Genomic DNA, 27,217 nt, shown 5'->3' with positions numbered 1-27,217 from the left:
TCAACCCGGTCCCCCGAAACTTCAAAATTTGGCAAACGAAAGTCGAAATGCGCTCAAAATCAAGCCGTAAAGATGCATTCAAAACAGCTCATAAAGATCACACGATATCAATTTTTTATAGAATTAAGCAAAAACTAATGCAAAAAATAGTAAAATATTACCAAAAATTTATTAAAAAATACCTTTTTTTTTAAAAAAATCTCCACACATAGGGAATTAGTGCAGCCAAATAAAATCACAAAAAGCACATCAATTCAATTGCCAAATAATCTGATCAATAAAATCCAAACTAGGCAATTAAATCGGCAAAATTAGATGTAAAATTAGGTCAAAATTTGACGCATTTAGAGTGTGTAAATCCCTCTTTTGAACTCAAAAACGCAGCAATTAACCATTATACATATCAAACATGCAATCAAAAATGGAATTAATTATGCACGTTAAACACTTTCTAGGCACACACACAAACTAATAATTGGCAGTGTTTATTAATCTTTAGGTGCGCACACAAAAGGGTAAATCTTGTCGATATTGCAATGTGATTTCAAAAATCTCTAGTTGGGCATGATCACAACACAAATCAATCATCACAATTGAAAAATCATTAAGCACACATTGATTTTTAAGTGCACAATCAAGGGCAAAATAGTGCACACACACCTAAAATTAGGTATACACACACTCAATTAGAATGCACACACACTTGCAATTGACCATTCAAGCATGCAATTAGATCAATTAAGCACACAGTTAGCAACGCACATTCACCAATTAGCAAGTGAACTTGTCAATTTCATACGCCACCAAATCTGGAAAATTTCGGCATTATGATGGCACGAAAATGAACAATTCAAAAAAATTTATAGCATCATAGCATCAACACTGCATTGCAATAACATAACATTGGCATCGACATGGCATTGGCATTGCATCATCTTGAAATCTCTACACAATTCTACACATGTTTAGATTCTAGGGAGGTTGAGAATACCACCTTGATTACCTTTCCAATGAAGATCAATTGAACGGTTGAAAGCTCCAATCCTTAGTAGAAAATTAGCGTGTAAGTTAGCAAAATTAGCGAAATTAACAAGGGGTTAGTGTGAAATTAGAGTGTGTAAACACACAATTGGCAAGATATGGTGACAAATTAGGGAATAATGAACACATTGCTTCATGCATACACATCCAAAATCCACAAAAACATAAACATACAAATAAAATTAGTGAGGAAGCACATCCAATTATGCCACAATTACACTATCGTAAGCCATCGTCCCCGGCAACGATGCCAAATGTTGGGGGTTCCAATGTTGCATAGCTCAAATGACCAACAAAATTATCAATACAAAGGGATGAGCTACCCGGCTAGGGCATAGAAACACTCACACGATTAGTGAGCTAATCATGGCAACACAAATGGTGACTCTATGAGGTGAGCTTCTCAGCCTATGGAGGAGTTAATCTACAATGATGGGCAATCTCCACATCCACTTCCCTTCGCCTCCAATCAACCCAATCATACACACCAACGATTGCAAGACGCACACAACACTAATCCTATCATGCAACATACTAATCGCAAGCATACACACATATATCTATCGAGCACCGCACTCCAATCAAACCTACATGCACATACAAGCAAAAGAGGGCAATCACACAAGATTAGAGCGGGATTAAATAGTTAAGATCTAGCTAATCAAAGCATCATAGGCAATCACAAGAAGCATGAGAGAGACATAGTGAAAGAGAATTAAGCATTGATCAGTGTTAATAGAGTCACATGAGTAAGGAGTAGCTCAAGGACTCCATAGCCACACACCTCAAGAGCTCTCACCAAAGAGTGCTCTCAACAAATGAGCTTGAGAACCCTAATTTCGTTTACACATTGCCTTATATACCTAGGGTAAAAATATGCAATGTCCAGCCGCTCAAGGCCTTTAGGACTCCACCATTTACTGAATCTGCAACCTAGGCACACTAACTAACCTGTTCATTACATCTTGGAACTCCCATTGAGCCCGTAACGCATTAAAAATATTACAATGGCTTGAAATAAATCGAGAATTTACAATACATGACCATTTTTGAAGAATGTGAAAAATGTGTGACTCCAATCTTTACTACTTCTTCATGTTGATCTTTGATGTGCATCCGTACATCTTTAGTCTTTAGCAGCTCCTGTTAATTGACGTTGACTCAGTTAACTCTCTCTCTCTCTCTCTCTCTCTCTCTCTCTCTCATACCCCTAGCTTCAAGGGCTCGTCCCCTCCTTGTAGGGATTGGCTTTGACTTCAAGCACATGCCTAGCTTGACCAAGCACCTTAGTCATCAAAGTATCTCAAGTATAGGCCTAGTTTAACCTAAGGTCTAAGGAATTTTACACTAACCTTTGGAGATCTTTAATCAAGCTAACCCTAAGGTCTTTTAAGCTCCATTATGCTTACATTGTTCTTCAGTACACCATCTCCTTGTGAGCCCTAGCTGAGATGAAACCATCTTCTTTTGGCCCCATGTTGAGCTTGGTCTAAAAACACATATCTAAATTCTAGCTCTTGTTTCCCTTTTATCTTCCCATATTAAATGATCAGTTTAACATGAGAAAATCATTTGGGTAGAGCTAGATATAAAATTTTATGACAGAGCAAATAACATGCACGTTTTTGGAGAGACCCCTTTTAGGAGAGAGGGAGGGAGAAACTGACAACCACCAGAGAGAGAAAAGATTGGTCTTTACCCCAACCCTTTTAAATAAAGGTTCAATTTTTTTATTTTATAAGAGATTTTATTTTTATATTTAGAAAAGAGTATTTGTGTCTATAAGTTTGGCCACTCACTTTGAGGCTCTAACATACCCACCATTTCAGTCCACATGGCACCTACCCATTTGCCCATTCCATAATCTCATTTTAATCACATGGAAAATAAAGCGTCCCTCATCATCCATACATACGCGTGCCACCTCCTCATCTACCCCAACCTTTTTAAATAAAGGTTCAATTTTTTGATTTTATAAGAGATTTTATTTTTATATTTAAAAAAGAGTATTTGTGTCTATAAGTTTGGCCACTCACTTTGAGGCTCTACCATTCCCACCATTTCAGTCCGCATGGCACCCACCCATTTGCCCATTCCATAATCTCATTTTTTAACCCATGGAAAATAAAGCATCCCTCATCATCCATACATACGCGTGCCACCTCCTCATATGTATCCACCATTCAAGTTTATTGATGACTACCCATCCCGTACGTTATCATCACTGGAGCCCATAGGCCGTTACTAATGCACCTTGCTAGCCTCACCTACCCCTACCATGCTATCTCGCCCTCAAGTGATTGCACATCAACCCAAAGTGACGGCCTTACTTTTCAATTTTTTGAAATCCACTCTATTGAAGCCCCTTTCCCACAATAACTCAACCTAGTGCTATATTAAAATCATACTCCATTGAAGCCCCTTTCTCAGAACTACCTCCTTGGTCTCATAAGCAACCTCCCATGGGTGCTATAGGGCACTAACGCCTTGTTCATGTAGCAAAGCAACAACCAGTTAGAAAATTTACAGAGCATTCAAATTGATTTTTTTTTTTGGGCTCCAATTCTTATGATAGCAATGCTACTTTTTGGTTATAAAACCCCATCGTGTATGCCATATTTGAGCTATAGGCTCTACCATTTTTCACTCTAAAGTCGTAAAAGGGTTTAGACACTACCATGCCAAAATTAGGGTTGCAGAGGAACACACACAGCTTGGAGAAGACGAAGGAAGCTCAAGGCACACAATAGAGAGTGTGTTACTTAGTGTGCAATGGAAAGATATATAGCCCTAGATTGACGGGCGTATATACAATGCACGGGGGGAAATCCATCCTAAAGAGGGAAAAAATGCCCCGACGGTCCTAGTGTGTTCACATACATCACTACCACATGTATATGGTAACAAATTCCCTCTGGAGTGATGCGGTGAACGTGAGGTGGCACATGAGTAAAGGGAAGTGCCATGCCCCGAGGACGTGATCAGTCCACAAAGGGGAGTAAGCCCAAAGCTTTGTGGAAAGCTTCAAACTTCTCACCATACAATGCCTTTGTGAAAATATCTGCAAGGTTATCCTGTGTTGGCACATAAGCCAAGCTAATCTCTCTTGCTGAGAGCCTCTCCCTGACATAGTGGTAATGCACCTCAATGTGCTTTGTACCAGCATGAAAAACTGGGTTCCTCACAACTACCAATGCTCTTTGACGGTCAATGTAGATAGTGTTGGTAGCGTCCTGACCAACACCCAAATCAGCCATAAGGCGTCTAAGCCATACACACTCAACCGTAGCTATGAAGACTGCCCTGTACTCGGCCTCACAACTCAAAGTGCCCACAGTAGGTTGCTTCTTGCTCAACCATGATATACATGAACTGCCAAGCATGAAACAAAAACCACTTGTGGACACTTGCGTGTCAAAACAACCAGCCCAATCTGAGTCCAAAAAAGCATGTAAGTATGGCGGCAATGATCCCCCCTTGGGATAAAACAAGACAAGATGTAAAGTGCCACTAAGGTAGCAAAAAATCCTCTTGACAGCCTGCCAATGCTTAGACCCTGGGCTATGCATAAATCTGTTAACATGTGAGACTGCAAACTGAATATCCGGCCTCGTGTTGCATACATAAATGAGGTAGCCAATAGCAGTTTTGTAAAGAATGACATCAGTAGGATCACCAGCATCCTGAAGACTCAATTTCAAACATGTTTCCATGGGAGTGGCAATAGGTTTGCAATCCTCAAGTCCAAATTTACATAGCAATGTCTCTATGCAACTTTTCTGATACAAGGCAATACCACCATCACACTGCTTAAATTGTATGCCCAAGTAATGATGCAATAGCCCCGGATCTTTCATCTTGAAAGTAGCATTCAAATCAGCCTTAAATTCAGCAATATATCTCTCATTTTCTCCAGTGATCGATCAAAACCACGCTGAGAAGTACATCACCCTCACACTTTACATACACTGTGCTTTCTATTGGATTGTTACGAAAGCCTTGTTTGACCAAATGAGTGTCAGCTTTCTCATACCAAGCATGAGGAGATTGCTTCAACCCATACAAAGCCTTCTTACATCTGCACACTTTGTCCTCTTGTCCTTTCTTGACAAAACCACGAGGCTGCGTTACATAAACTTTCTCAAATATGTCACCATTCAAGAAATTAGTAACAGTGTCTGATTGATGTACATCACAACCAAAATGAGCTACCAATGCACATAGAAAACCCACAGTAGTCATACGACAAGTGGGAGCAAAAGTCTCTTCATAATCTATGCCTTTTTGTTGTGCATAACCCTTTGAAACGAGTCGAGCCTTATGGTGATCGATCTCACCATCCGGCTTGCGTTTCAACTTGTAAAACCACTTCATACCAATGGCCTTTTTGCCAGGAGGCAAATCACATAAAGTCCATGTGTCATTTTCTGTAAGTGCGTCATCTTCTGATTGCATGGCAGCCATCCAATTTTCTGAATTCTGTGCTTCATCAAAAGACAGAGGTTCTTCAACATCATGTAAGCTAGACACAGCCAAATCATAACAATATGATGCATAAGATGCATGGTGAGAGCCTGAACAAGTACGACTAGACAAAGGTGCACCCAATTTTCTATCATGCAATGTATGCACGAGCCATTTTGGCATACCTCTAGCCTGCTCATTTTCAGCCCTTTCCTCATCAAGTACATCGTGTACATCTGCATCAGTAATAGGCTGATCTATAACATTTTCAGAAACCCCCATTGGCTATACAGTTGACTCATTGGAATTTACATTCAAACTTCCACCACTGAAAAGAGGCAACAAAGTGTCATAAATGTCATGTGAGCTTACATTACTGTCTCTAGTACATGACAGCAAGGGCCGAACAGAATCTTCCACAAACACTACATCCTGTGAAACCCGAATACGCTTTGTTTGCGGATGATACAACCTATAACCTTTGTTTTCAGCACTATAACCAGCAAAATACATTTGACAGCCTTATCATCCAATTTTTTGCGTTGTGTTTGTGGCACCAAAGCATATGCCAAACAACAAAAAACACGCATCTGCTCAATAGAAGGCTTTCTATCATGCCATGCTTCATATGGAGTAATTGATTGCAAAGCTTTTGTAGGACACATGTTTAGTACATAATTAAGTGGCACACATGATGGCCTCAAGACAAAAAGAATGCGGCAAAGCTTGACTTTTGACCATACATCGTGCCATTTCCGTAAGGGACCTGTTTTTCCTCTCAGCAACACCATTTTGCTGAGGTGTATAAGGCACTGTACATTGGTGTTTTATCCCACAACTAGCCAAAAATGCATTAAATTCATGAGACATATACTCCCCCCCTCGATCGGAACAGAGGGTGCCCATAGTACATTTTGAGACATTTTCAGCCATAGCCATAAATTGTTTGAAGCACATAAAAACTTCAGACTTCCTTAAGCGAAAATACCCATGCATGCCTGGAGTAATCATCAATGAAAGTCACAAAGTAAAGGTAATTGCCCAAGGACGGAGTTTGCATGGGCCCACAAACATCACTATGCACAAATTGCAACCTGCATGTGGCCCGAACTGAACCATCCTTTGGAAACTTTAAACGTTGTATCTTACCCAAAATACAGCCTTCACAAACATGTTTGACAAGAGGCGGAAAAGAAGCAACCATATCAGATTTGTGCAAATGCAACAAACTCGCAAAATTTAGATGATCAAAACGTGCATGCCAGTGTTTTGCATCTGAAATAGCCCTTGAATCTGCAACTGCATTTGCAAAACTTTGTCCACACTCCTCATACAAAGTGAGCTTATACAGCCCACGACAAAAAAGCCTAGATGCAACAATTTCATCACCAAAAATGAGATCATGAATTGTACATCTATCATCCACAAATTTGACTACAAGTCCAAGTCTAGCAAGTGTAGATATAGACAAAAGATTCTTCTTGATCCCAGGTACATAAAGTGCATCAACAAGTGTGAAAGAACTGCCATTTGCAGCAGTAAGCACGATCTTTTCAACTCCCTGAACCGGATAAGAGGCATTGTTGGCACAAGTGACTAAATTCCCATGAGGGATAGACTCGAGAGAGGTGAACAATTCATGATGTGAGGTAATGTGCTTTGTAGAACCACTGTCGAAATACCGCACATGTGAATCTGCAGAACTGACATGCATGCATCATGGACAACAAGATTGTAAGTGCACTCTACACTAAAAACCCATTCTGCATCAACATCAGCATCATAGTCTCCTTTCACATAAGACTCAACAATGGCTGCATTTGTAGTGGAACAAGCATTTGCAGTGGAACCACCCTCTTTCTTCTTGCCTCTTTGGCCTTCAACTTAGGACATTGCTTGATCAAGTGATCATTAGCTTTACAATAATGGCAACGCATCTTCTTTTTTCCCTTATCACCATAATTGCCATACGAAGTGCTGCCAGCGGAAGCATTGGGATCATAAGTTTTGCTAGTCGCAACAGAACCATAAGAAGTGGTTGCATTGTTGTTACCACCCTTTCTTTGAGAAGCAATAAAAGCCTGTTTAGCTGCACGCTGTCTAGTCCTATTTTTTCTGGAAAGTGACTCTTACGACAGCAATGTGCATACTGCATCAAACTTGATAACTTTAGGATTTCCTTGGGTCATAAGTCTCCAAGTACTAGCAAAAGTCTAGTAAGAATCTGGTAAGGCATCAAGAACAGTTTGCACAAGGGAACTGTCTGAAATGACTTCACCTGCAGAAATAAGTTGATCATTGATATCCTTGACACCAGCACGGAAATATCCATGTCATCTTCCTCATGCATAATCTTCGACTCCAGCTCTTTACGCAACAAAGAAATTTTAGCCTCATTGCGACTTGCATAAAGACTAATCAAAATATCCCAAGCCTGTTTTGCAGATTTTGCTGAACGAATGTGAGGAACAATGGTGCGCTTCACAAACAACGCAATCAATGCATGAGCGTACGCATCCTTTACATCCCAACGAGATTGTTCTATCGTAGGCAAAACAACTCTTACAGCAGCAATCCTTGTAGCAAGACGTGCCACATCCTCAACATCGCCTACATCCTCAGAACCAGGACGTACATCAATGCCCTGCACAATATTCGAGACGCCCTTTGACACAAGAACATGTTGCATCATGTAGGCCCACATAGGGTAATTGTCCCCATCTAATCTGTCCTCAACAGCAAACATCTTGAACACATCTGTGTTGTTGTCAACCATGGTAAATGCTGCACATGATGTGAAAACTGTCCGAAAAGAGGAGAAACAAAGCGGGAACAACACGTGCTATATAGCACAAACCGTAGAAGACTGTAAGGAACCGGTTATGCAGAAAACGACACTGACAAATAAAATTCTGCACAAAATGACAAAATAGCATGTGGAGTACTGCATGTAGTGGAAACGGAGGCCGAAATGAGCCCGAATAAATAATATGAGCAGAATAAGATCTACGAGCTTACGCAAAATTTTTGTCAAGCTGCGAACGCTCGCCAAAGCTCACTGAAATCGAAGAAAATGAGCAGGCGTATGCTGGAGCAGCTAGCGATTAAGCCCGGGAGGACGCAACCTGCTCTGATACCAATTGTTGGAATTAGGGTTGTAGAGAAACACACACACCTTGGAGAAGACGAAGGAAGCTCAAGGTACACAATAGAGAGTGTATTTCTTAGTGTGCAATGGAAAGATAGATAGCCCTAGAGTGATAGGCATATATACAATGCATGGGGAAAAAACTTCCTAAAAAGGGAAAAAAATGCCTCGACGGTCCTAGTGTGTTCACACACATCACTACCACATGTATATGGTAACATACCAAACTTATTTGGTAAGACAACCCTATACACACAATGTCCACCAAGAACATCAACAAATTCAATGGTGTCTGGTTTCACACCTGGCATACCAAAGTGAAGAAGGTGCTCATGACTGAGAACCTTTAAAGCATTGCAAAACCGCAAACTGGTTTGGTGGAAGCCTTGAAATGAACCTTGAATGCTCAACAACAAACCAAAGATGAGCAAGGACTTGGAATCATCATCACGACCCTCAAAGATGACTTCATCTAGCATCATCACATTGATGATTCTACATCCGCTCTTCATGCTCAACAAACCCTAGAGACTGTATTTGGTGCTCAAGATAAGAAGTCCATGATGAGCCTTAACTATGCAAGATCAAGATGATGTTGCTTAGCTTTGTTAACAAGAGTATCTCAACCCAGCTGGTTTATCCTGAGGTACAAGTTCCAAAGATAAAATAACCATCCTTCATAAATCCTTACCAAGTAGGTTTGATAACAATGTAACTGTGCTAAAGAAAAAAGATCCCATCCGTGCGTTTAAAGATGTAATCAATTCACTTCTAGAGGAAGAGAAAAGACTTGGCACTTACACAAGGCCTCAAAATAGTGCAATGGTTTTCAAAGGTAAAGGTAGCTACCTTTACCACAAGATTTCTTCTGCATAAAGGTATGCCCTCGTTCCAATAAGAAGGGACATGCACCCAAAATGTGTTTCTTCAAAGATAATGCTAAGAATCTTAGAGATTCCAGAGGAAGAATAAGGGGATGCAAACAATGTTTACTACGAGGATATCCGTATTATAATGGGTTTAGACACTATCCCAAACCCAAAGTCCGCCGGCAGTAAGACCTACCCTCATGCATTAGATTCATCTTTATAAGCCATATGTAGTTACCCAATGTAACCCATATTAGACTCCATGATTAGAATCCATTCTTTTTGTGTAAATTTCAGGTTATGGGGGTGTGTGTTGGGGTAAGTTAGCTTACATTGGAAACGTGACCAATCCCTAAAGCCAAGCATACAAGCATGCACCCTTATGTGCATGGATACAGCCTCCTACATAGGGCTCCCTAACATATGCTACACATTGCAACCCACATACTCATGCTATGCACATACACGACACATACTTGCCCTCTACCGATGTGGTGCATATCCCTCTCATCTTTATTACCAAGTTCCCTTTTACGCTTACATAAAGGCCGCTATGAAAAGCGTGTATTCCTCTCCCTCAATTCTAATCAATCAAGGAAGTTTCCATTCCATTATATTGAGTGCATTCTATTTAGTTTAGCTACTCTTGATTGCTATGGTGCTTACACAATGATGAATGCCACATTGGTTTATTCACCATAGCTCTTACATCATAGTATATATCTTCTCTCTCTCTCTCTCTCTCTCTCTCTCTCTCTCTCTCTCTCTCTCTCTCTCTCTCTCAACACACACACAACCCATGAATGCTAGCGCACAAATCCACCCTAACCCTATCAGTCGCTAGTGGAGTGTCTCCACCCTCTCTCGTAAAGTTTTTCTTAAGTAGTTAAGATACAATTGACCACCATAACAGACCTCTAGTTGTTATGAAGGTTTAGAACAAAGTCCTTGGAGAGTAGTTCTTGGACATCACATTCAAGGTTCTATGGAAGTAAAAGCGCGTAGTGGGGGGATTAACAAGCCAGGGGAGTTATCGCACAATTGAAAATGTAGGGGAATGATGGTTGGGTGGTGGGGCACCATCCCGAAGAAGAGAGAAAGGGGGTCCTCATTGGAAGAGACATCCCCTCTTATAATCTTGCATGATGCTATCACTATGCCATGCAAGCTAAGGTTCCACTGAGAGATTCCAATTGGACACACTTACTCTACTTTGGTGGGTTTTTCTAAATAGAATGCACAAAATGGCATTGTAATGGTAAGCGCATGGTCACATGCCGTTGCATCTGTAGGCCTTGTTATTAATTCTGACCTATTGTCATCACCAACGATTCTGACACTCGCCTTTCTTGTAACTTGTTATCCCTCAAGAGTCAAAAATTTTAGCAAGTTGGAGGGCCTCCGGGGGCTCCCCCATAAACCCTTGAAAGGCGCATTGGAGGGCCTATCATCTGTTGTTGCGGTGCCCCCTACAACGCACACAAGATGCTGCTTGGCGGGAAGGATTGGCAAGTGCCGCAAGTAGCAACAAGGTTTCCGAGCCACCCCCACACTATTGGAATGCCTTTTTAACGACCTATAGACGGCTATCGGCTGTCAAGAGGCGCTGTGGCACAAAGGTTCCGGATTCCGTGATACCATGCGGCCCCGGGGTTTGTAAAGGAGGGCTGTTCAATGTCACGGCGCACGATGCACTGGCCGAAACTTTCATTTTCTATCCGATGTGGAATTATTGGACACGTGGCATCAGGCTGCGAGAGCGCCAAAATGGATCGCTAAACTTGAACACAGCGTGGAGGCAGCAGAAGAGCGGCGGGGGAGGAAAACTAGAGAGAGAGAGAGAGAGAGAGAGAAAGAGAGAGAGGTGCGAGGTTTGCATCGAGAGCGGACAGCGCAGAGAGAGAGAGAGAGAGAGAGAGAGAGAGAGAGAGAAATGAACAACAGCTCGCAGGAAGCGCGGGCGGGAGTAGCAGAGAGATGGATCGCGTCACACGCGGGAGGGGCCCCGTGCTCGCACTCTAATGGGAGCTCTCCTCGCTCGTCCTCCTCCACCAGTCCCAAATCGCCCACCAACACATTGTGGGCAGCAGCAGCAGCACCTGCTGCCATCGCTTCACCAAAGTACATTCCCTCCGCAAACTACCATGGCTTTGTGCAGCCAAAAGGGCCTCCTCTCCGTGTCCCTCACAAGCAGCTATCACACTACTCCTCCATACCTCCTATCTCCGACAAGCCATTAGCCCCAAATTCTGCCCCCGACATTGCTTACGACCATGCCAATTCAACTCACAATGCAGGTTTTGTCCGACCCAGCCCCACCTCTTTTGTTCACGCCAACCTCGCTTCCGACCTCTCTGCCCTCCCTGATGACACGTCTCCGAAGCCGACACCAGGCTCCCCTCGCCTCTACTATCCATCCTCTGGAAATGAAAAGCTTTATGAAGCTTACAATGACCTCCATAGCCTTGCACAGAACTTCCACAAGCCCTTTGATGCGCCTGCTATTCTTGTGGTTGGACATCAGACAGATGGGAAAAGTGCCCTTGTGGAAGCCCTAATGGGTTTTCAGTTCAATCATGTTGGAGGAGGAACAAAAACAAGGAGACCCATCACCCTTCACATGAAGTACAATGCCGGTTGTTCTGAACCTGTATGCTATTTGATGACAGATGACAAGCCTCCAATTGAAGAAGAAAGAAGCCTTGAAGAATTGCAGGTTTGGTTTTCTGCTCAGACTTTAGGTGACATCCATTATTTCTGTTTTTGCTGTTTGTTTGCTCTAACCAAGACTTACTTTTAAAAGTTTGTGCACTTAATGCTTTACTGATAAGTGAAATGACAAGTATGCAATACCATTATGAATGGCACTCACCCCCATTTAATATGGAGGAAGTTTTGAAATCAGTCTTTGTATAAGTGGAGTGCACCCATGTGCCTCACGTTCTCTTGATAGGTCCACATTCCAAAAAGGGATATCGTCATTTCTGAGTACATTGGAGGGTAGTTTGATTGGCACGAGACATTGGAGTTTCCTGTTCACAGCAAGGGTACCATGAAGTTGATTCTAGATGGCAGAGAGGGTATGCATACCTCCAAGGTTCTTTATGCTCCAAAACTGGGTTTTCATTTTATGTCCGTGCACGAGGTGTGCAAGGTAGGCATGTGGGTGGTTTTCAAAAAGAGGATGCGATGTCCATTCGGGATCAAGACTCCGGCAAGGAGCTCAGAGGGGGCATGGTGGAGCTCTGTCTCTACAAGCTCCATGCTCTTTCCTCGGTGAGTGGTACTCCCACAGGTGATTTATGGCATTATCTGTTTGGCCATTTGAACATTGATGCTCTTCGACGTGCTCTTCGTGTATAGTTGATTGAAGGCTTACTAGATGTTGGGAGTAAGTATGGGAAATGCATTACTTGCATTTGTGGACCACGGCATGAAGCGAGAGCTTGCGAATACGGATCGCTCTCAAAGAATAGAGTTGTGGAGCGGAAAAATAGGACTTGGTAGAGATGGCGTGGACCATGCTCTGGTGGAATTAGGTTTGCAGGGACGCGCGCACAGCTTGGAGAAGATGAAGAAGCTCAAGGTACACAACAGAGTGTATTGCTTAGTGCGCAAATAGAAAGATAAGTTGGTTCTAGAGTGATGGGCGTATATACAATGCACGGGAAAAAAAATCCTAGTGAGGAAAAAAGTACCTTGGCGGCCCTAAGTGTGTTCACATACATCACTACCAAATGTATGGTAACAAATCCCCTCTAGGAGTGATGCATTGGATGAGAGTTGACACATAGTGTATAGTGAAGTACCACGCCCTAAGGACATGAGCAACTCTCAAATCGAAGCAAGCACAAAGCTTTGAACTTTTCATGAGGCAATGTCTTTGTGAATAGATCTGCAAGGGTGTCCTGTGTCGGCACAAAAGCCAAGCTAATCTCTCCTGTTGAGAGTATCTCCCGGACATGGTGATAGTGCACCTCAATGTGCTTTGTGTGAGCATGAAAAACTGGGTTCCTCACAATTGGCAATGCGCTTTGACTGTAGTGTAGATGATGTTGGTAGTATCTTGGCCAACACCCAAATTAGCAGTAAGGCATCTAAGCTATACACGCTCAACCGTAGCTATGAAGACTGCCCTGTACTCAGCCTCACAACTTGAAGTGGCCACAGTAGGTTGCGTCTTACTCAACCATGATATGCATGAACTGTCGAGCATGAAACAAAAACCTCTTGTGGTCACTTGTGCGTCATAAGAACCAACCCAATTTGAGTCCGAAAAAGCATGCATATCTGGTGGCAATGATCTCTCCTTGGGATAAACCAACCCAAGATGTAAAGTGCCGCTCAAGTAGTGAAAGATTCTTTAAACAGCGTGCCGATGCTTAGTTCTGAGCCATGCATAAATTTGATGACCTGTGAGACTGCAAACTAAATATCCGGCCTCGTATCACATACATAAATAAGGCATCAAATAACAATATGATAAAGAGTGGCGCGCGTGAGATCTGAAGCATCATGAAGACTAATTTTAAACGTGTTCTCATTGGAGTAACAATAGGTTTGCAGTCCTCAAGTCCAAACTTACATAGGAATGTCTCTATATATCTTTTGACACAAAGCACTACCTCCATTACATTGCTTAAACTGTATGCCCAACTAATGATCAAAAGCTCCAAGTCTTTTTCATCTTGCAAGTAGCGTTCAATTCAGCCTTGAATTCAACGATGCGTGTCTCATTTGGACCAGTAATAGCATTAGTACATCATCCACATACAAAACGACGATGAGAGTGTCAAATTTCTCATACCAAGCTTGAGGAGATTGCTTCAACCCTTATAAAGCTTTCTTGCATTTGCACACTTTCTTTTCTTGTCCTTTCTTGACAAAACCATGAGGTTGCGTTATATATACTTCCTCAAATATATCACCTTTCAAGAAAGCAATTACAATGTCTGATTGATATACACTTCATCCAAAATAGGCTGCCAATGCACATAGAAAACGAATGGTAGTCATACGACAAGTGGGAGCAAAAGTATCTTCATAGTCAATGCCTTTTTATTGTGCATAACCTTTTGTACAAGTCTATCCCTGTAGCGATCAATCTCACCATCCGGCTTACGTTTCAACTTGTAACCCACTTCGAACCAATGGCTTTTTTTGAGGAGGCAAATCACATAGTGTATATTTCATTTTTTATAAGTGCATGCTTGTAAAATAATTGTTGTTGTGACTCCCGGCCTGGACCTGGATGGTTATGCGGGAGGAGTATTAAGAAGTCTGAGCAGTGGTTACTCTCAGCACCTCCAAACGACGCAGGCTGCGGTCTTGGGGGCGTTTGGTTGTAAAAGGCCTCTATATCTCCCGGCCTGGACCTTTTTAGGTTATGCAGGAGGAGTGATGAGGGAGTCGTTGAATATCTCCCGACCCGGACCTTGTTAGGTTATGCGGGAGGAGTGTTCATCGGTGGCTTTATGTTTCTATGTCTTGTAACATGCATATGTGAGCATTTGTGTTGCATTGTGATGTGCCAACCAGTGAATATTCCTAATTGGATGAGATTGCCTAGGTATGTAATTTTAGTGCATCAAGACACCCGAGGAAGATCAGTACGGTCTGGGTGTGATGGCTAATTTTACTACGTCGGAATATCAGGAGTTCCGATCTGGACGAAAGGAGAAGCTAACTCCTTGATCAAAACAGCCGATAGGAGCAGCTAACTCCTTGATCAAAAGAGCAGAAAGGAGAAGCTAACTCCTTAATAAAAAGAGCAAACAGATTGTCCCTCGGAAATTTTTGAGCTAACTTGAGTTGTTTTGCAGATATGCTGTAATCGCGGACGATTACTCTCTTCAAGAAGGGGAGATGTAACAAACTGTTGACGTGTCGAAGCCTAAAGAATGGAGCCAACTTACAGATGCCGTCCGAGGGGCCTAAACCCTAAGAAGAACAAGCAGCAGAAGAAGTGTCACAGAGCGAGGACGTGGTTGCCCGAGTGCAGAAAACCCTAACCCTAATTTCTGCCAGAAACCCTAATTCTGAAAACCCTAATTTCTGAAACCCTAATTCTGGAAACCCTAACCCTAAAACCTGCAAACCCTAATTTCTGCCAGAAACCCTAACCTTAAGGCAGCAGACAAATTCCGAAACTATGCTGACATGATGACGTGGTAGGCTGTACGGATTTCCGCGTTTTGCGCTGGCTGATGACGTGGCAGGCTGTACGGATTTTCGTAAATTGCGTTGGCAGCTTTTGGCATTGCTTTTTGGACCAGAAGCTTTTGAAAACTTTTTATGCTTTTTGGACTAGAAGCTTTTGAGTTTGAAAGCTTTTCATAAAAACTGCTTTTCAAGCCAAGGGCCTTAAAATATGAGGCTAGGGCTCATTCTCTGGCATGCTTCTTGGAGAAGGTGTAGAGTCTGTAGTACCGGCTTGTACTTTGATGATGCAATATAAAGAAATACCGAAAGGGGTGCCAAGGTTTGGGGCCAATACTCTCTGGGGTGGAATTCCGCCACTCCGTGTCGCGTGTCGTCTCTCTCTTTCAGTTCAGTTGTTATTGAAGTGCTAAAAGTCTGTTCGATCTGCTCTTTTCTATTGGCACGTGGTGCCCGCCTTGTGATAGATGCACTACGCAGTTTTGTAGAGGATAGTGGATTGTGTGTAAACCTAGGTAAAACCAAGGTTAGGGTGTTTAACACCACACCGCAATGGGTCAGGAGATCAGTACCTACTTTCAAATATGGTCAGGAGATTGTGGAGTATACAATATGCATACACTTACCTGGGGTAGTCTTTACTGGGCCGAGATTTTCTTTGAGAAAAGCAACATAGACTAGACTAACTAGAGCTGGTGCGGCTCTAGGAGGAATGGAGAGGATGTGTTCGCAGGTTCAGTTCCAGGAACCTAGGACAAAATTATGGCTCTTTGATACTTTGGTTGCTGCTACTATGTTATATGGGGTGTAGGTTGGGGGACCTTCTGTAGGCTAGGATGGTTGGAGGCGTATGGAGAAGCCCTTGGTATCTATGATCTCTCGGTTGATTAGAGCCAAGGCTTCCGTACCGCATGATATCATTCGAGCGGAATTAGCTGCCCCCCCTATGGAGATTGAGGCGCTTACCAGATCAGTCTCCTTTGTACACAGTCCGTGGGATACTACCAGAGATAGATATGCCAGGGTGGCTCTAGAGTCCTCCAAACAATTAGCTCTTAATGGGGATACGTCATGCTAGTATGCACAAATGGCATCATGGTTTCAGACACATGGTTTCACCATGGACAGGTTGCCTCCTTTTCAATACTCTCTACAGGCACCCTTGAGGTCTCTGACACGGGTAGAGATTAATAGACTCATCCGTCAGGATCTGATCCAGCTGGACACGAGGAGGACATGGATAGAGCCGATTCAGGAGTTGGGCACAAAGATGGCTTTCTATAGAGAGCATCTTCTCCACCTCACGGGGGATGGGTTTGTGATTCGACCTAGCTATATGGACACGCATCTTTCTCATGGTTTGCGTTGTGCCATTGGCCAGATACGCACGTCCTCACATCAGCTCGAGATTGAGATTGGCAGATTCAGAGGGACACCAGCAGATAACAGGATATGCCGCTTATGCCATCTAGAGCCAGAGACAGAAGTACATTACATATGTCATTGCACAGTGTACTATGAGATATGAGGCCGCTTTCATTGTCTATTCAGAGAAGGTTTTGGGCCTCTATCTAGGGTCATGAGTTATGAGGATCAGAGATGTCTTGGGCTATATCTACTCGAGTTACACAGGCATAGAGAAACTTTACTCAGGATAGCTGAAGAGAGACAACCCCAGAGACAGATCACAGATTTCTTTACACTGGATAATGTACACCCAGAAGAACAGACAGAGGAGCAGCCAACAGTGGAGGTCTGCCCGCACTACTGGCATTCTCATAGACCGAGCATTGGAGCTAGGGAGATCTAGACGACCCCGATGGAGAAGAGGAGCTACACAATTTCGAAGGAGGCTACAGCAAAGGATTCGAGCCATACTTTTTCGTCGACCAGAGCGCAGACGAAGATGAATCTCTATGAAGATGGATCTCTACTTCCCTCCCATATTGTCTACACATTGTACTGCTTAGTTCACACATTTCACGCCTTTCAGCTTTCACACCTATCAGCTTAGTTTAGGATTCCGCAGTATTTATATTTTGTTATCCTAGTTTAATTTATTTTTTGTCAATCTGACTTTGTATGAGAGACACCGCATTGTAACTTTCTGGTCTCGTAGGTCACTTTGGCCTTTTGAAGACGTTAATATAACATTTCATTTCATTTCTCTCTCTCTCTCTCTCTCTCTACACATCTCTACGACTCTCTCATTTCCTCTCTTGAGGGAAAGGTAAAAGGAACCATCATTCATGCAAAAGCAATCACGAACGCGTGGAAGTGTAAAACCTAGATCTTCACCATTTCAATTCCGCTGCACCTGGCATAAAAACACAACAGTGAATGCGGTGGCAAAAAAATGCAGGTTTTGGCACGATTTTTTTTGACAAAGCTCCACAAAACGCAAGCCCAATGAAGAGGGCTGCAAGTAGAGGTGAGATTGTGTCACAAAACCGAAGTAGAACTGAATATTAGTACTCAAAGAATACTAGAAATCTCTTAGAAGCCAGAAAGAGGAGAATAATGGAGTGAATAGAGAATTGACACCAGACTGGGGACTGGAAGATGGGTTGGTCCCCCCTCTTAAGAATATCTTTATTAACGGGGTAAGAAAGTAATAAGTATATAAGCACTTGAACCGGAAGGTGGGGCTTGATGCCCATACTTTGTTCTGAACCTTGATCTTGATGGTTTTGGGAAAAATCCTCTTCCTAACTAGATCTTGAGCAAAAGCTCTTTTGAGGTGCACATTTTATCTGAAGCCTGCCCACTTATTCATAAGTGGGAATTTGACTTTTCAACTCTATTAAATAACCTGCAAAACCTTATAAAATCTGATTTTCAAATGAAACGCTCATACACACACAATGTAGGCGTCCCCGCATGCAATCTCATGCAAAGATGAAATGCTAACATAAACTACTAAAAGCACTTGCTTTCCCAAAAGGCAACTTGCTTTTCCACAAAGCTTTTCGAGAACCCATCTTTGTTCATGTGCCCGGTCCTTAAGCTCTGGTCATTTACTGAGCCCAGACTTTACATAGATCATGAGACATTCCTGTTCCGGTGCTCCCGTCACCCCTAGTCACTTCCTTACCGAATAGCCTCTAACATATCTCCAACGGCCTTGAACAATCTGATGATGACATATCTCCAACAGTGTCCGCAGCCAGCAGCTCGCATTCCAGCCACTGGCCTATTTCACTTCTTTGCCTGCACATTCTGGGTTGCTTGTACTGATTCCCGCCCAATTAATCTCTGTTTAATCACTCAAATGGTGAGATTAATTTAGCATGGGGGCCGGAACCTGTTACCGATTTCTCTTTTTCATTTTTCTGCCTACAAAGTCATTTATGCTTAACATTGTATGATATACAAGCTGATTCAAAGGATCATATACCCAAGATTGATCATCAGAGGACTAGAAAAGAAATTGGTCGTGAGTCTAGGACGTTTACATCATCGTAAGTAGCCTCAGTGAGTGCATTGGAAGGAAGAAAACGTGTCATCTGTCTTGTGATTTTTTATATTTTCTTGTACATTCATGTTTTGACTTTAAACTTATGTTGCTAGGCATTTATTGAGGCAGAAAATATGCGGCTGGAGCAGGAGGCATGCCAGTTTTGGGCCAAAGAAATTGTTGTAAAAATTGAGTACAAATACTGCCCAAATCTAACCATAATTGACACTCCTGGGCTTATTGCAGCTGCACCGGGCCGTAAAAATCATCTGTTGCAGGTATATGTCAATTTTCAAAGTACATGGAGACTTTTAGCTTTGTGTTTCTCAGAAACAAGATTTGTATGCAGGCTCAAGCAAGGGCTGTGGAGGCATTAGTGCGCACAAAGATGCAGCAGAAGGAATTCATTATTCTTTGCCTAGAAGATTGTAGTGACTGGAGTAATGCCACCACAAGAAGGGTGGTGATGCAGGTATGAATATCAAGCAATCGAAGTAAAGGTAACTGTTAAAATGAGACCTAGATGTTTTTTTTTTCCAAGAGAAAGATCCTTCCATTAGTTAAACAAAACTTCTCAATGGGCTACAACCTGCCCCTACTAGAGAGGGCTAATAAAAAAGTGGGGAGACTCTCCCAATGAAAAGTAAGATATGTACAATGACGGCTAAATCAAGATATGAGATCTAGATGTTGTTCTGCTTAATTATTTGTAGCATCTTGGCAGATGGACCCAGAGCTTTCCAGAACAGTGGTTGTGTCCACAAAGCTTGATACAAAAATCCCACAGTTTGCAAGGGCGGCAGATGTTGAGCTCTTCTTGAGGCCTCCTCCTCGGTTGTTGGATGGTAATATATTAGGTGAGACACCCTTTTTTACTTCCGTGCCTTCAGGAAGAGTAGGCACCAGTCGAGACTCGGTATTTCGATCTAACGAACAATTCAGGGAGGTAAGTCACAAATCTCTGCATCTACCAGCTAGGTTCATTTGTGTATTTAGGTCTAAAGAAATTAGTTCAATAAGCTAAAGCTGTCAAGATTGTAGGCAGTTGCAGCAAGAGAGGCACAAGATCTTTCAGCATTGGAAGAGAAAATGGATCGCCATCTGCTGCCTGATGAGCGTGCTCGAGTAGGTGTCAGTAGATTGAGATGGTTCTTGGAACAGCTTTTACAACAACGGTACAGATTTACTATCAAGATATGTATATCAGTTCTCTGATATATTTTTAAATGCGGAGGTCTGACAAAGGTTTGTGTTTTCAGGTACATGGAGAGCGTGCCATTGATTGTCCCTCTGCTTGATAGAGAGCATCGCAATGCATCTAGAAAGCTACTACAGTTGAATCAAGAGCTGGGGTTAGCGCTTAACCTTTTGTGTTCTAGTAAAGAATGGATGATGGAAGAGAGGCAGTTCAAGAAACACTTGATATATTTGGGTGACTTAGGGATATTGCAAAGTGCTTTTATGATCACATGTCAGTTGTAACTTGTCCATTAAGAAACTGCGTACTGACAAACTATAACATAGGACCGAGACTTCACAGTGTTAGTGTCCCATTGTTACATCAACTTAAGAATTCATGAAAATGGTAGATGTCAACTTCTATAAAGGAACCTTTAATCTAGCTACCTTGTCCCAGGTATTCTATAAAGAATTTTGCAGAAGATTGATAATGAAAGATAATCTAGATTTGGTGCTGCATCTTGACAGTGTAGACTCTTTGTAGGATAGAAAGAAAGAGAGAATCATTAACATCTTTCAAAGGCCAAAGGGGCCCATGAGACCCAACAAATTACAGCTCAAAGTCTGAAATCTTACAGATGTGAGGGCTGATTTGCTACTGCAGAAATGCTGCTTTTGTCTTTTGTGGAATCTGGTATCACTTTCCTCAAGGCTATAATTCAAATTCTACATACATCAAGAGGTTCTCCTAACTGTTTTTGAACACAAAAAGGCTTACCACTTGTGAGTTCTGAGCAAGAGTTATTGAGACCTTCGATTTTTCGAAACATCTCAAATGCAAGTTTCCCACTATAGAATTTCATGTGGCTATCTTCTTTTCATTTTTCAATTGCTTGAAGTGACTGTAAATCTTGCAGGGATCTAGATGAGGCAAGGCTAAAGGAGAAGGGCAGGCTTTTTAGAGATTCCTTTCTTGCGAAGGTTTGATCAGTTATAGGATACCCATACCAGCTTCTTGATTTTTGACACTTGATTTTGCTTTCTTGTTGACATTCTGTTGGCCCGGCTATCCTTGCAGCTTTCCTTGTTACTCAAAGGGACAGTAGTTGCTCCGCCAGAGAAGTTTGGTAAATTTAAATTACTGAGCAACCGAAAGTCAGATCTACCTTCAGATTTTGTGAATCTCTCACGTTTGTTGTAATTAGTCCTGACTAATGGCATGACTTCAGGGGAAACTTTGCAAGATGAGCGGACGAACGGTGGGGCCTTTGTCGGGACAGATGGAATGCAGATATCATTCAAACACATGCCAGTAAGGAGTAAGAAGATTATTATACATAGATGCAACAGTTGAAAGGGAGCAATTCACGGATGAATTGTGCCTAACTATAGCAAGCAATCTGGTCAATTACAGAATGCAGGTATGCGTCTTTATGGTGGTGCTCAGTACCATCGAGCAATGGCCGAGTATCGTCTTGTTGTTGGAAATATAAAATGTCCTTCAATCAGCAGAGAAGAGATAGTGAATGCTTGTGGGGTTGAAGATATCCACGATGGTACCAATTACTTCAGGTACACTGTCATCTATTTTGTGTTGGTGGGCTTCTTGACTCCATGGCTGCAAAATCTCAGCAAAATGAGTATGAGCATATAGGTCTGCTTTTGCTTCTGTTTTGTCTCAAATAGGCAGTCAGTTGTTTGGATGTTAATGTATGCAATCACACTTTCTTTCATGTTTTTAAACTGTTTGGCAGCCAGTTTATGGACCCTATGAATACCTATATGTCCTGATGTTCCAAAATTTCTACAAATTCCAGCTGTGATTTAGGATGCTCGTTTTTTATGTGATACCTTTGCCTATTGTGTTAATTATCAAACAATAGGATTACTTCTTTGGAGGAGTGTTTTTTCGTTTCATTTATTTCATGCTGGTTTTAGCTCACTATTAAACTATGTTTATGACTCTGGAGCTGTCAAGCATCGGTGTGCAGTACCACAAACAATTCCAGGGTCTCTGGCATAAATCTTTGTGATGTGGAGATGTATTATAATTTCCCGTTAAAACTGTGCTTGTATGCCTTAATAGTCTTCTTTGTCCATGGGAGATCTATCTCAATAGATATTCTGCTTCATTTGTGATCATCGTCCAAATGTTATGCTTCATCTTGGTGGTTAAGTTTGATCACGTGTCCAGCCATCCCAACTTTAAAAGCAGGTCTCACTGTCATATACTTCACTTCAGCACAACCTTCTTAGATTAGCTGCATGTGGGAGTTTCAGTTCTTGTAGGCCATGCAATAAATATACTTTCAAGGGAATTTAAAGTATGTGAATCTGTGTACGTAGCTACAAGTATAGAATCAGGTTATCCAACCACTCTTGACTTGTTTTGTCATTTTTTTTTCCTAAACATGAAGCCTTCAAGAGTAATTGCCTTGATTTTTTGTGTGGCTTCCACTCGACTGGCTACACTATATCATTATATTTAAACCTTTCTCAGATAGGGAGCAATCAGTCTAATGTTCAGAGATACTCATTCCTTTTAATTCAAGAATGAACATACCTCATCATAGTAAACAATAATGCTGAGGCATGATACTTGACGAGTAGTAAAGTTGTACCTGCCCTGCTCAGAATTGAGCTTATTGATATGAAGAGCGGGCCTTTGAGCTTATTGTTAAGCTACATGGATATACTCATTTATGCCTGTATATGCATTATGTGATTACAAGGTTATCCCTGAAAGAAAAGTGGTCATTGCATTACCAGGACCTCGTGTGTTATTGCTGTTACAAAGGGCCGGGATATATTTGAACCCTTTCTTTATCAGGTACTGTTTGTCTTTTGCTCACCAAAAAAAAAAACCCGTCATGCACTGATTGATATCACAACGTGAGGTGCTGTGTACATCTGCAGCTTTGGCATGCAAGTGCTTGGCTTGAAGGTCGTAACTCGTGTTTTATCTTGTTCTTATAATACAGCTTGGATACCGCCTTTCACACATATTGAGGAGGCTTTTACCTATTGCACTCTACCTGCTCCAAGTATGTATTCTTTGAGAGTGCTGGAATGAAGAACTGTTGCTTGCTCAATAAAATCGTGCTAACAGTGCTTGTCGCTATTTGTTTGATTTTGCAGAAGGATGGTGAATATCTAAGTGGGCACAATATGTTCATGAAGCGTGTCTCTGATGCATTTCATACATTTGTTGAATCAACTGAGAGGGCCTGCAGAGAGAAGTATAAACTGTGTTCTTTTTCTGTTCTTAACTCATAAGAAACATATATATCTTTCGATAAAAATGCTGGAGCCAAGAGACCGAGATACAATAAGGATCAAAAGAATGTTACTTGGGATTCCCATTCAGACTGATCAATCCTCATTCTCTGATCCACACAGAAGCTGGTAGAACAATGCCTTTTTGGTGTGGTGGCCATCTCATGCAGGATGGTCGGCTTACCTTAAATCGTGGGCAGTGGGCACTGTCAGCATGACAAGTAATTTACCCATGTGTTGCCATCTATTATAAAATCTCTTTCTGGTCCTCCATTGCTTGCCAATGGTTCCATCATTGTGTGATGAAGGCCCCCATCTAGGTGGCCCATATGAGAGCATCCCGAGTGATGAACGTGACCAGCAGCCATAATTAGTGCAAAGGTCCTAAAATTCGATGCATGCTCATTACTATCTCAAGTTGCAACCAAAGTTGCATATCCTTGTGTTGGTGTAGCCTCAGCCACATCCTTCATAGAAAAAGCCTCGTCCAGTATACTCCGCCAAATCTGCTCTTATGTACCTCATGCTCAGATAAATTCACCCATGAGCAAAAGCTTCGTCTTTTTGTTTCCTGGAAGGTTTAGTATACAGTGTTGCTTTGTGCCATTTGCTGTTCTGAACTTATGCAACTGTTGACTTGCTATTGGCAAGGATAATGATTGACTCGCTATCCGGAAGGATAATGATTGTGTGTGGTTAAAACTAGATGGATGGGAAGCAGTGGGAAGTTGCCTAGACAGTAAAGCCTGATCTTGCACCTTTCTTTTAGTTTTCTGTGTGATCGACTGGGAGAGCTTTCAAGAAAAGATCAAATGCATATAATAGTTCACGTTGGATTAGAGGAAGGGGTTTTAACAACAGATGATGCCACTTCTTATGGACAACCGATTAGCAGCTGGATTAGATGTGAATCGTGATGCTAGAAAATTGCTCTAGATATCATACTTCCAAAACACGGAAACAAAGCCTTTGGGCATGCACGATTGCATCGCTAGTTTTGAGAATAGTAGTGGGATTTCAACTAATCACTTGGGGTGACTATTTGTTGGTTTTTCCAGTGCCCTGCCCGATGCCTAGTCAGATGGAATGCAAAATGGGAACAGGTATTCAAAATGGGCAAGAATTGCCGTTCACTGTGACTACATACAACTGTCACTTGGATCAAGGGCTGGACGTTATAGAAACTGTGAAGGGAACATGGACCTGAAAAGGGCCATTTTGTGTGACTATGGTACTACTACAAACTTACAAAGAGCCTCATGAAACTGGTGCTTAGGCACTAAAAGCATTATAGATATTAACAGCTTGTTAGAGGGCAAAACACAGATGTATGGAGATATTGGAAATCTGGCTAAAATTTTTGAATGGCGCATTTGGTGTGCCAGATGTACACGAGTTTTCAAACAGAAGTCTTGAAGCGAAGCCAACAGGGAATTGGGACTATCTTGTGCTTTATTTGTGCTGATAGAGACTGTAGACGGAGCCCTGGGAAAATCAGATTAATGATGCCCACAGTATTTGAGTTTTAAGATGTTAAGAAGCTAGATTCTATGTTCGCACCAACTGCAAAAGCCTCTTAAAGACATTGCATGCATTTGAAAGTCTCATGAACTCGAAAGTGTTTGCCTTGTTATTGTGGGATCTGCAGATAGACCTTGCTTTCGTTTTTTTTCTCAAATTATGAAGGTAGTGCTTGATGGTTGTGCAAAGGAGTGGGCTGGGAGGAAGCCAAAGTTTTTAAAGTACACTGGAATTGTACTTATTATCGAGCAGGGTAAAAATTTTCTGTGTTCTTAATAAAAAATCATGCGAAGGAATTTACATGAGCAGAGTTTTCGTCGAATTCACCAACTTATCATGCTTGAAAAATCATCTTCTCAGAATTGAAGATGTTCTAATTTTTGGATTTCATTCCATCAGATGCATGGAGGATCTAATGAGTACAACTCGCTATGTTACTTGGTCCTTGCACACAAAGGTTGGTTCTCATCTTATCCACTTTCTTTGTTTTTATGTCTGCTTTCTTTTGTCTCCAGAAATTGCATTGCAGATGGTAGGTGCGAACAAGCAGAAATTGTAGAGAGATTTAAAATTTAAGTGGGTGGGACAGTTACAGCCGAAGGTGGTTTTTCATAGCAACTAGTAACATGTGCTTTGCACCTTCTTTTGCGGAACATGCAGAATCGAAGTGGACTCCGGCAATTTCTTGATACCTACTCTGCAAGCGAAGGCCCTACTTTAAATGCGTCAACCACAGTCAATGGTGCTGCAGCAGATTCCTCCGCGGCAACTGTTGGAAGTGGCAATAAGCAGGAAAATAAGCAACGGCAAGATTCTAAAGGGAATTCATCAGCGCCAAACTCGGAGTCTGTCAGCCCACAGACACCTCAAGCAAGATTAGTGGACCTATTGGAGAGCACATTATGGAATCGCAGATTAGCACCTTCTTCTGAAGAGATTGTCAATGCTCTTGTGGCTCAAATTTTTGATGGCATTCGTGATCATTTTGTTATGGCTGCAGAACTGAAGGTACGCATTCTGATTAGATCAGCACAAGAAGCAACTATAGAGCCCAGGCCATTGCTTTAATGCAATTTTTGTAAGCTCAGAACTGTAGTTGTCGGGTTGCTGTTAAAGTCAATAAATTGAGCTTGCATATGAGCAATTCCTTTGTCTATATCAAAATTCTGACACGACTCAGGAGTTCTTCAATCAAATCCATTCAGAAAACAGAGCATACATTTTTTCTTCTTCAAGACTATTAAGTATGGTTTGATAAATGTTTTATATTAATTTCTGATTTTGTGATACCAATCATTGATCATCAATTTTCTGGTTGCCTTTTTACCAGTTCAATTGTTTCTTCCTTATGCCGGTGGTGGATAAGTTTCCTGCGTTACTTCGAGAGGATCTAGAGGCTGCCTTTGAGGAAGACCTAGACAACGTCTTTGAGGTAGCACAGGCACGTCGAGCACTTGAGGTGCAAAAGTCAGATCTAGAGCTCGAGTTGAAGAGAGTAAGGCTTTTATGTACTCTGTTATTCTTGGCCATCAAACACGCAAAATCTGTTTTTTGGATCCCCCTACATTGTACTGGTATCAACTTGTGATGTTGATTTTTCAGGTTGAGAAGCTCAAGGAGAAGTTCACAACAGTACAAAACAGTCTTTGTGCTAGCTCCACAGCTTTTCCGCCTAGAAGAGAGTTTCCTGAAGACTTAACTTCTTTGAAGTTAAGTAAACTACACGTGTGAGTCCTACTTGGCGGTGTAGGTTGGTACTATTGGGATCACTTGCACCACTGTGGTTGTATTGGTTCTTGGATAAACTCTGGTATCCCTTGGAAGGTAGCTTTAAATTCAAAGAAAATCAATTTGTGTGGCTCAATGCAATCACTTTATTAATTGATTTACTTTGCCTATGTTCCACCATTTCAGTACATTGTTGAAAATTTCCATATTGTTGGTGTCTGTCCATCCATTGTCGTGGTGAGATTGCAATGGCAGGTTGAAACATGATGTGTTTTTCAATAGAGTTCTTTGAAACCATGGGACATCTGGAAAGCTGTTCTGACGCCTCTCTTTCATATTAAGTGTGGGCGGAAATAAAAGTGAGCCAATGTCAGG

The 27,217-nt window shown here is 41.9% G+C and overlaps 1 protein-coding gene across 1 annotated transcript; it reads left to right on the top strand.

The window, feature by feature from the left end:
• The first annotated feature begins 11,321 nt into the window (after nt 1-11,321).
• Nucleotides 11,322-27,012, top strand: ARC5 (P-loop containing nucleoside triphosphate hydrolases superfamily protein). The gene is made up of 17 exons (XM_086492810.1): nt 11,322-12,238; nt 19,252-19,416; nt 19,488-19,610; nt 19,863-20,084; nt 20,180-20,313; nt 20,398-20,490; nt 21,235-21,298; nt 21,396-21,444; nt 21,547-21,629; nt 21,732-21,889; nt 23,087-23,147; nt 23,299-23,361; nt 23,456-23,556; nt 25,514-25,571; nt 25,775-26,122; nt 26,445-26,609; nt 26,717-27,012. The coding sequence occupies exons 1-17, from the start codon at nt 11,456-11,458 to the stop codon at nt 26,843-26,845; spliced, it is 2,799 nt and encodes a 932-aa protein (XP_086348936.1). The 5' UTR covers nt 11,322-11,455; the 3' UTR covers nt 26,846-27,012.
• Nucleotides 27,013-27,217: the final 205 nt, after the last annotated feature.

Source organism: Adiantum capillus-veneris, chromosome 20, assembly GCF_014529385.1.
Source record: "Adiantum capillus-veneris isolate H3 chromosome 20, ASM1452938v2, whole genome shotgun sequence".
Taxonomy (NCBI): domain Eukaryota; kingdom Viridiplantae; phylum Streptophyta; class Polypodiopsida; order Polypodiales; family Pteridaceae; genus Adiantum; species Adiantum capillus-veneris.
Note: the sequence above shows the minus strand (reverse complement) of the source record. Positions and strands in the feature narration are given on the sequence as shown.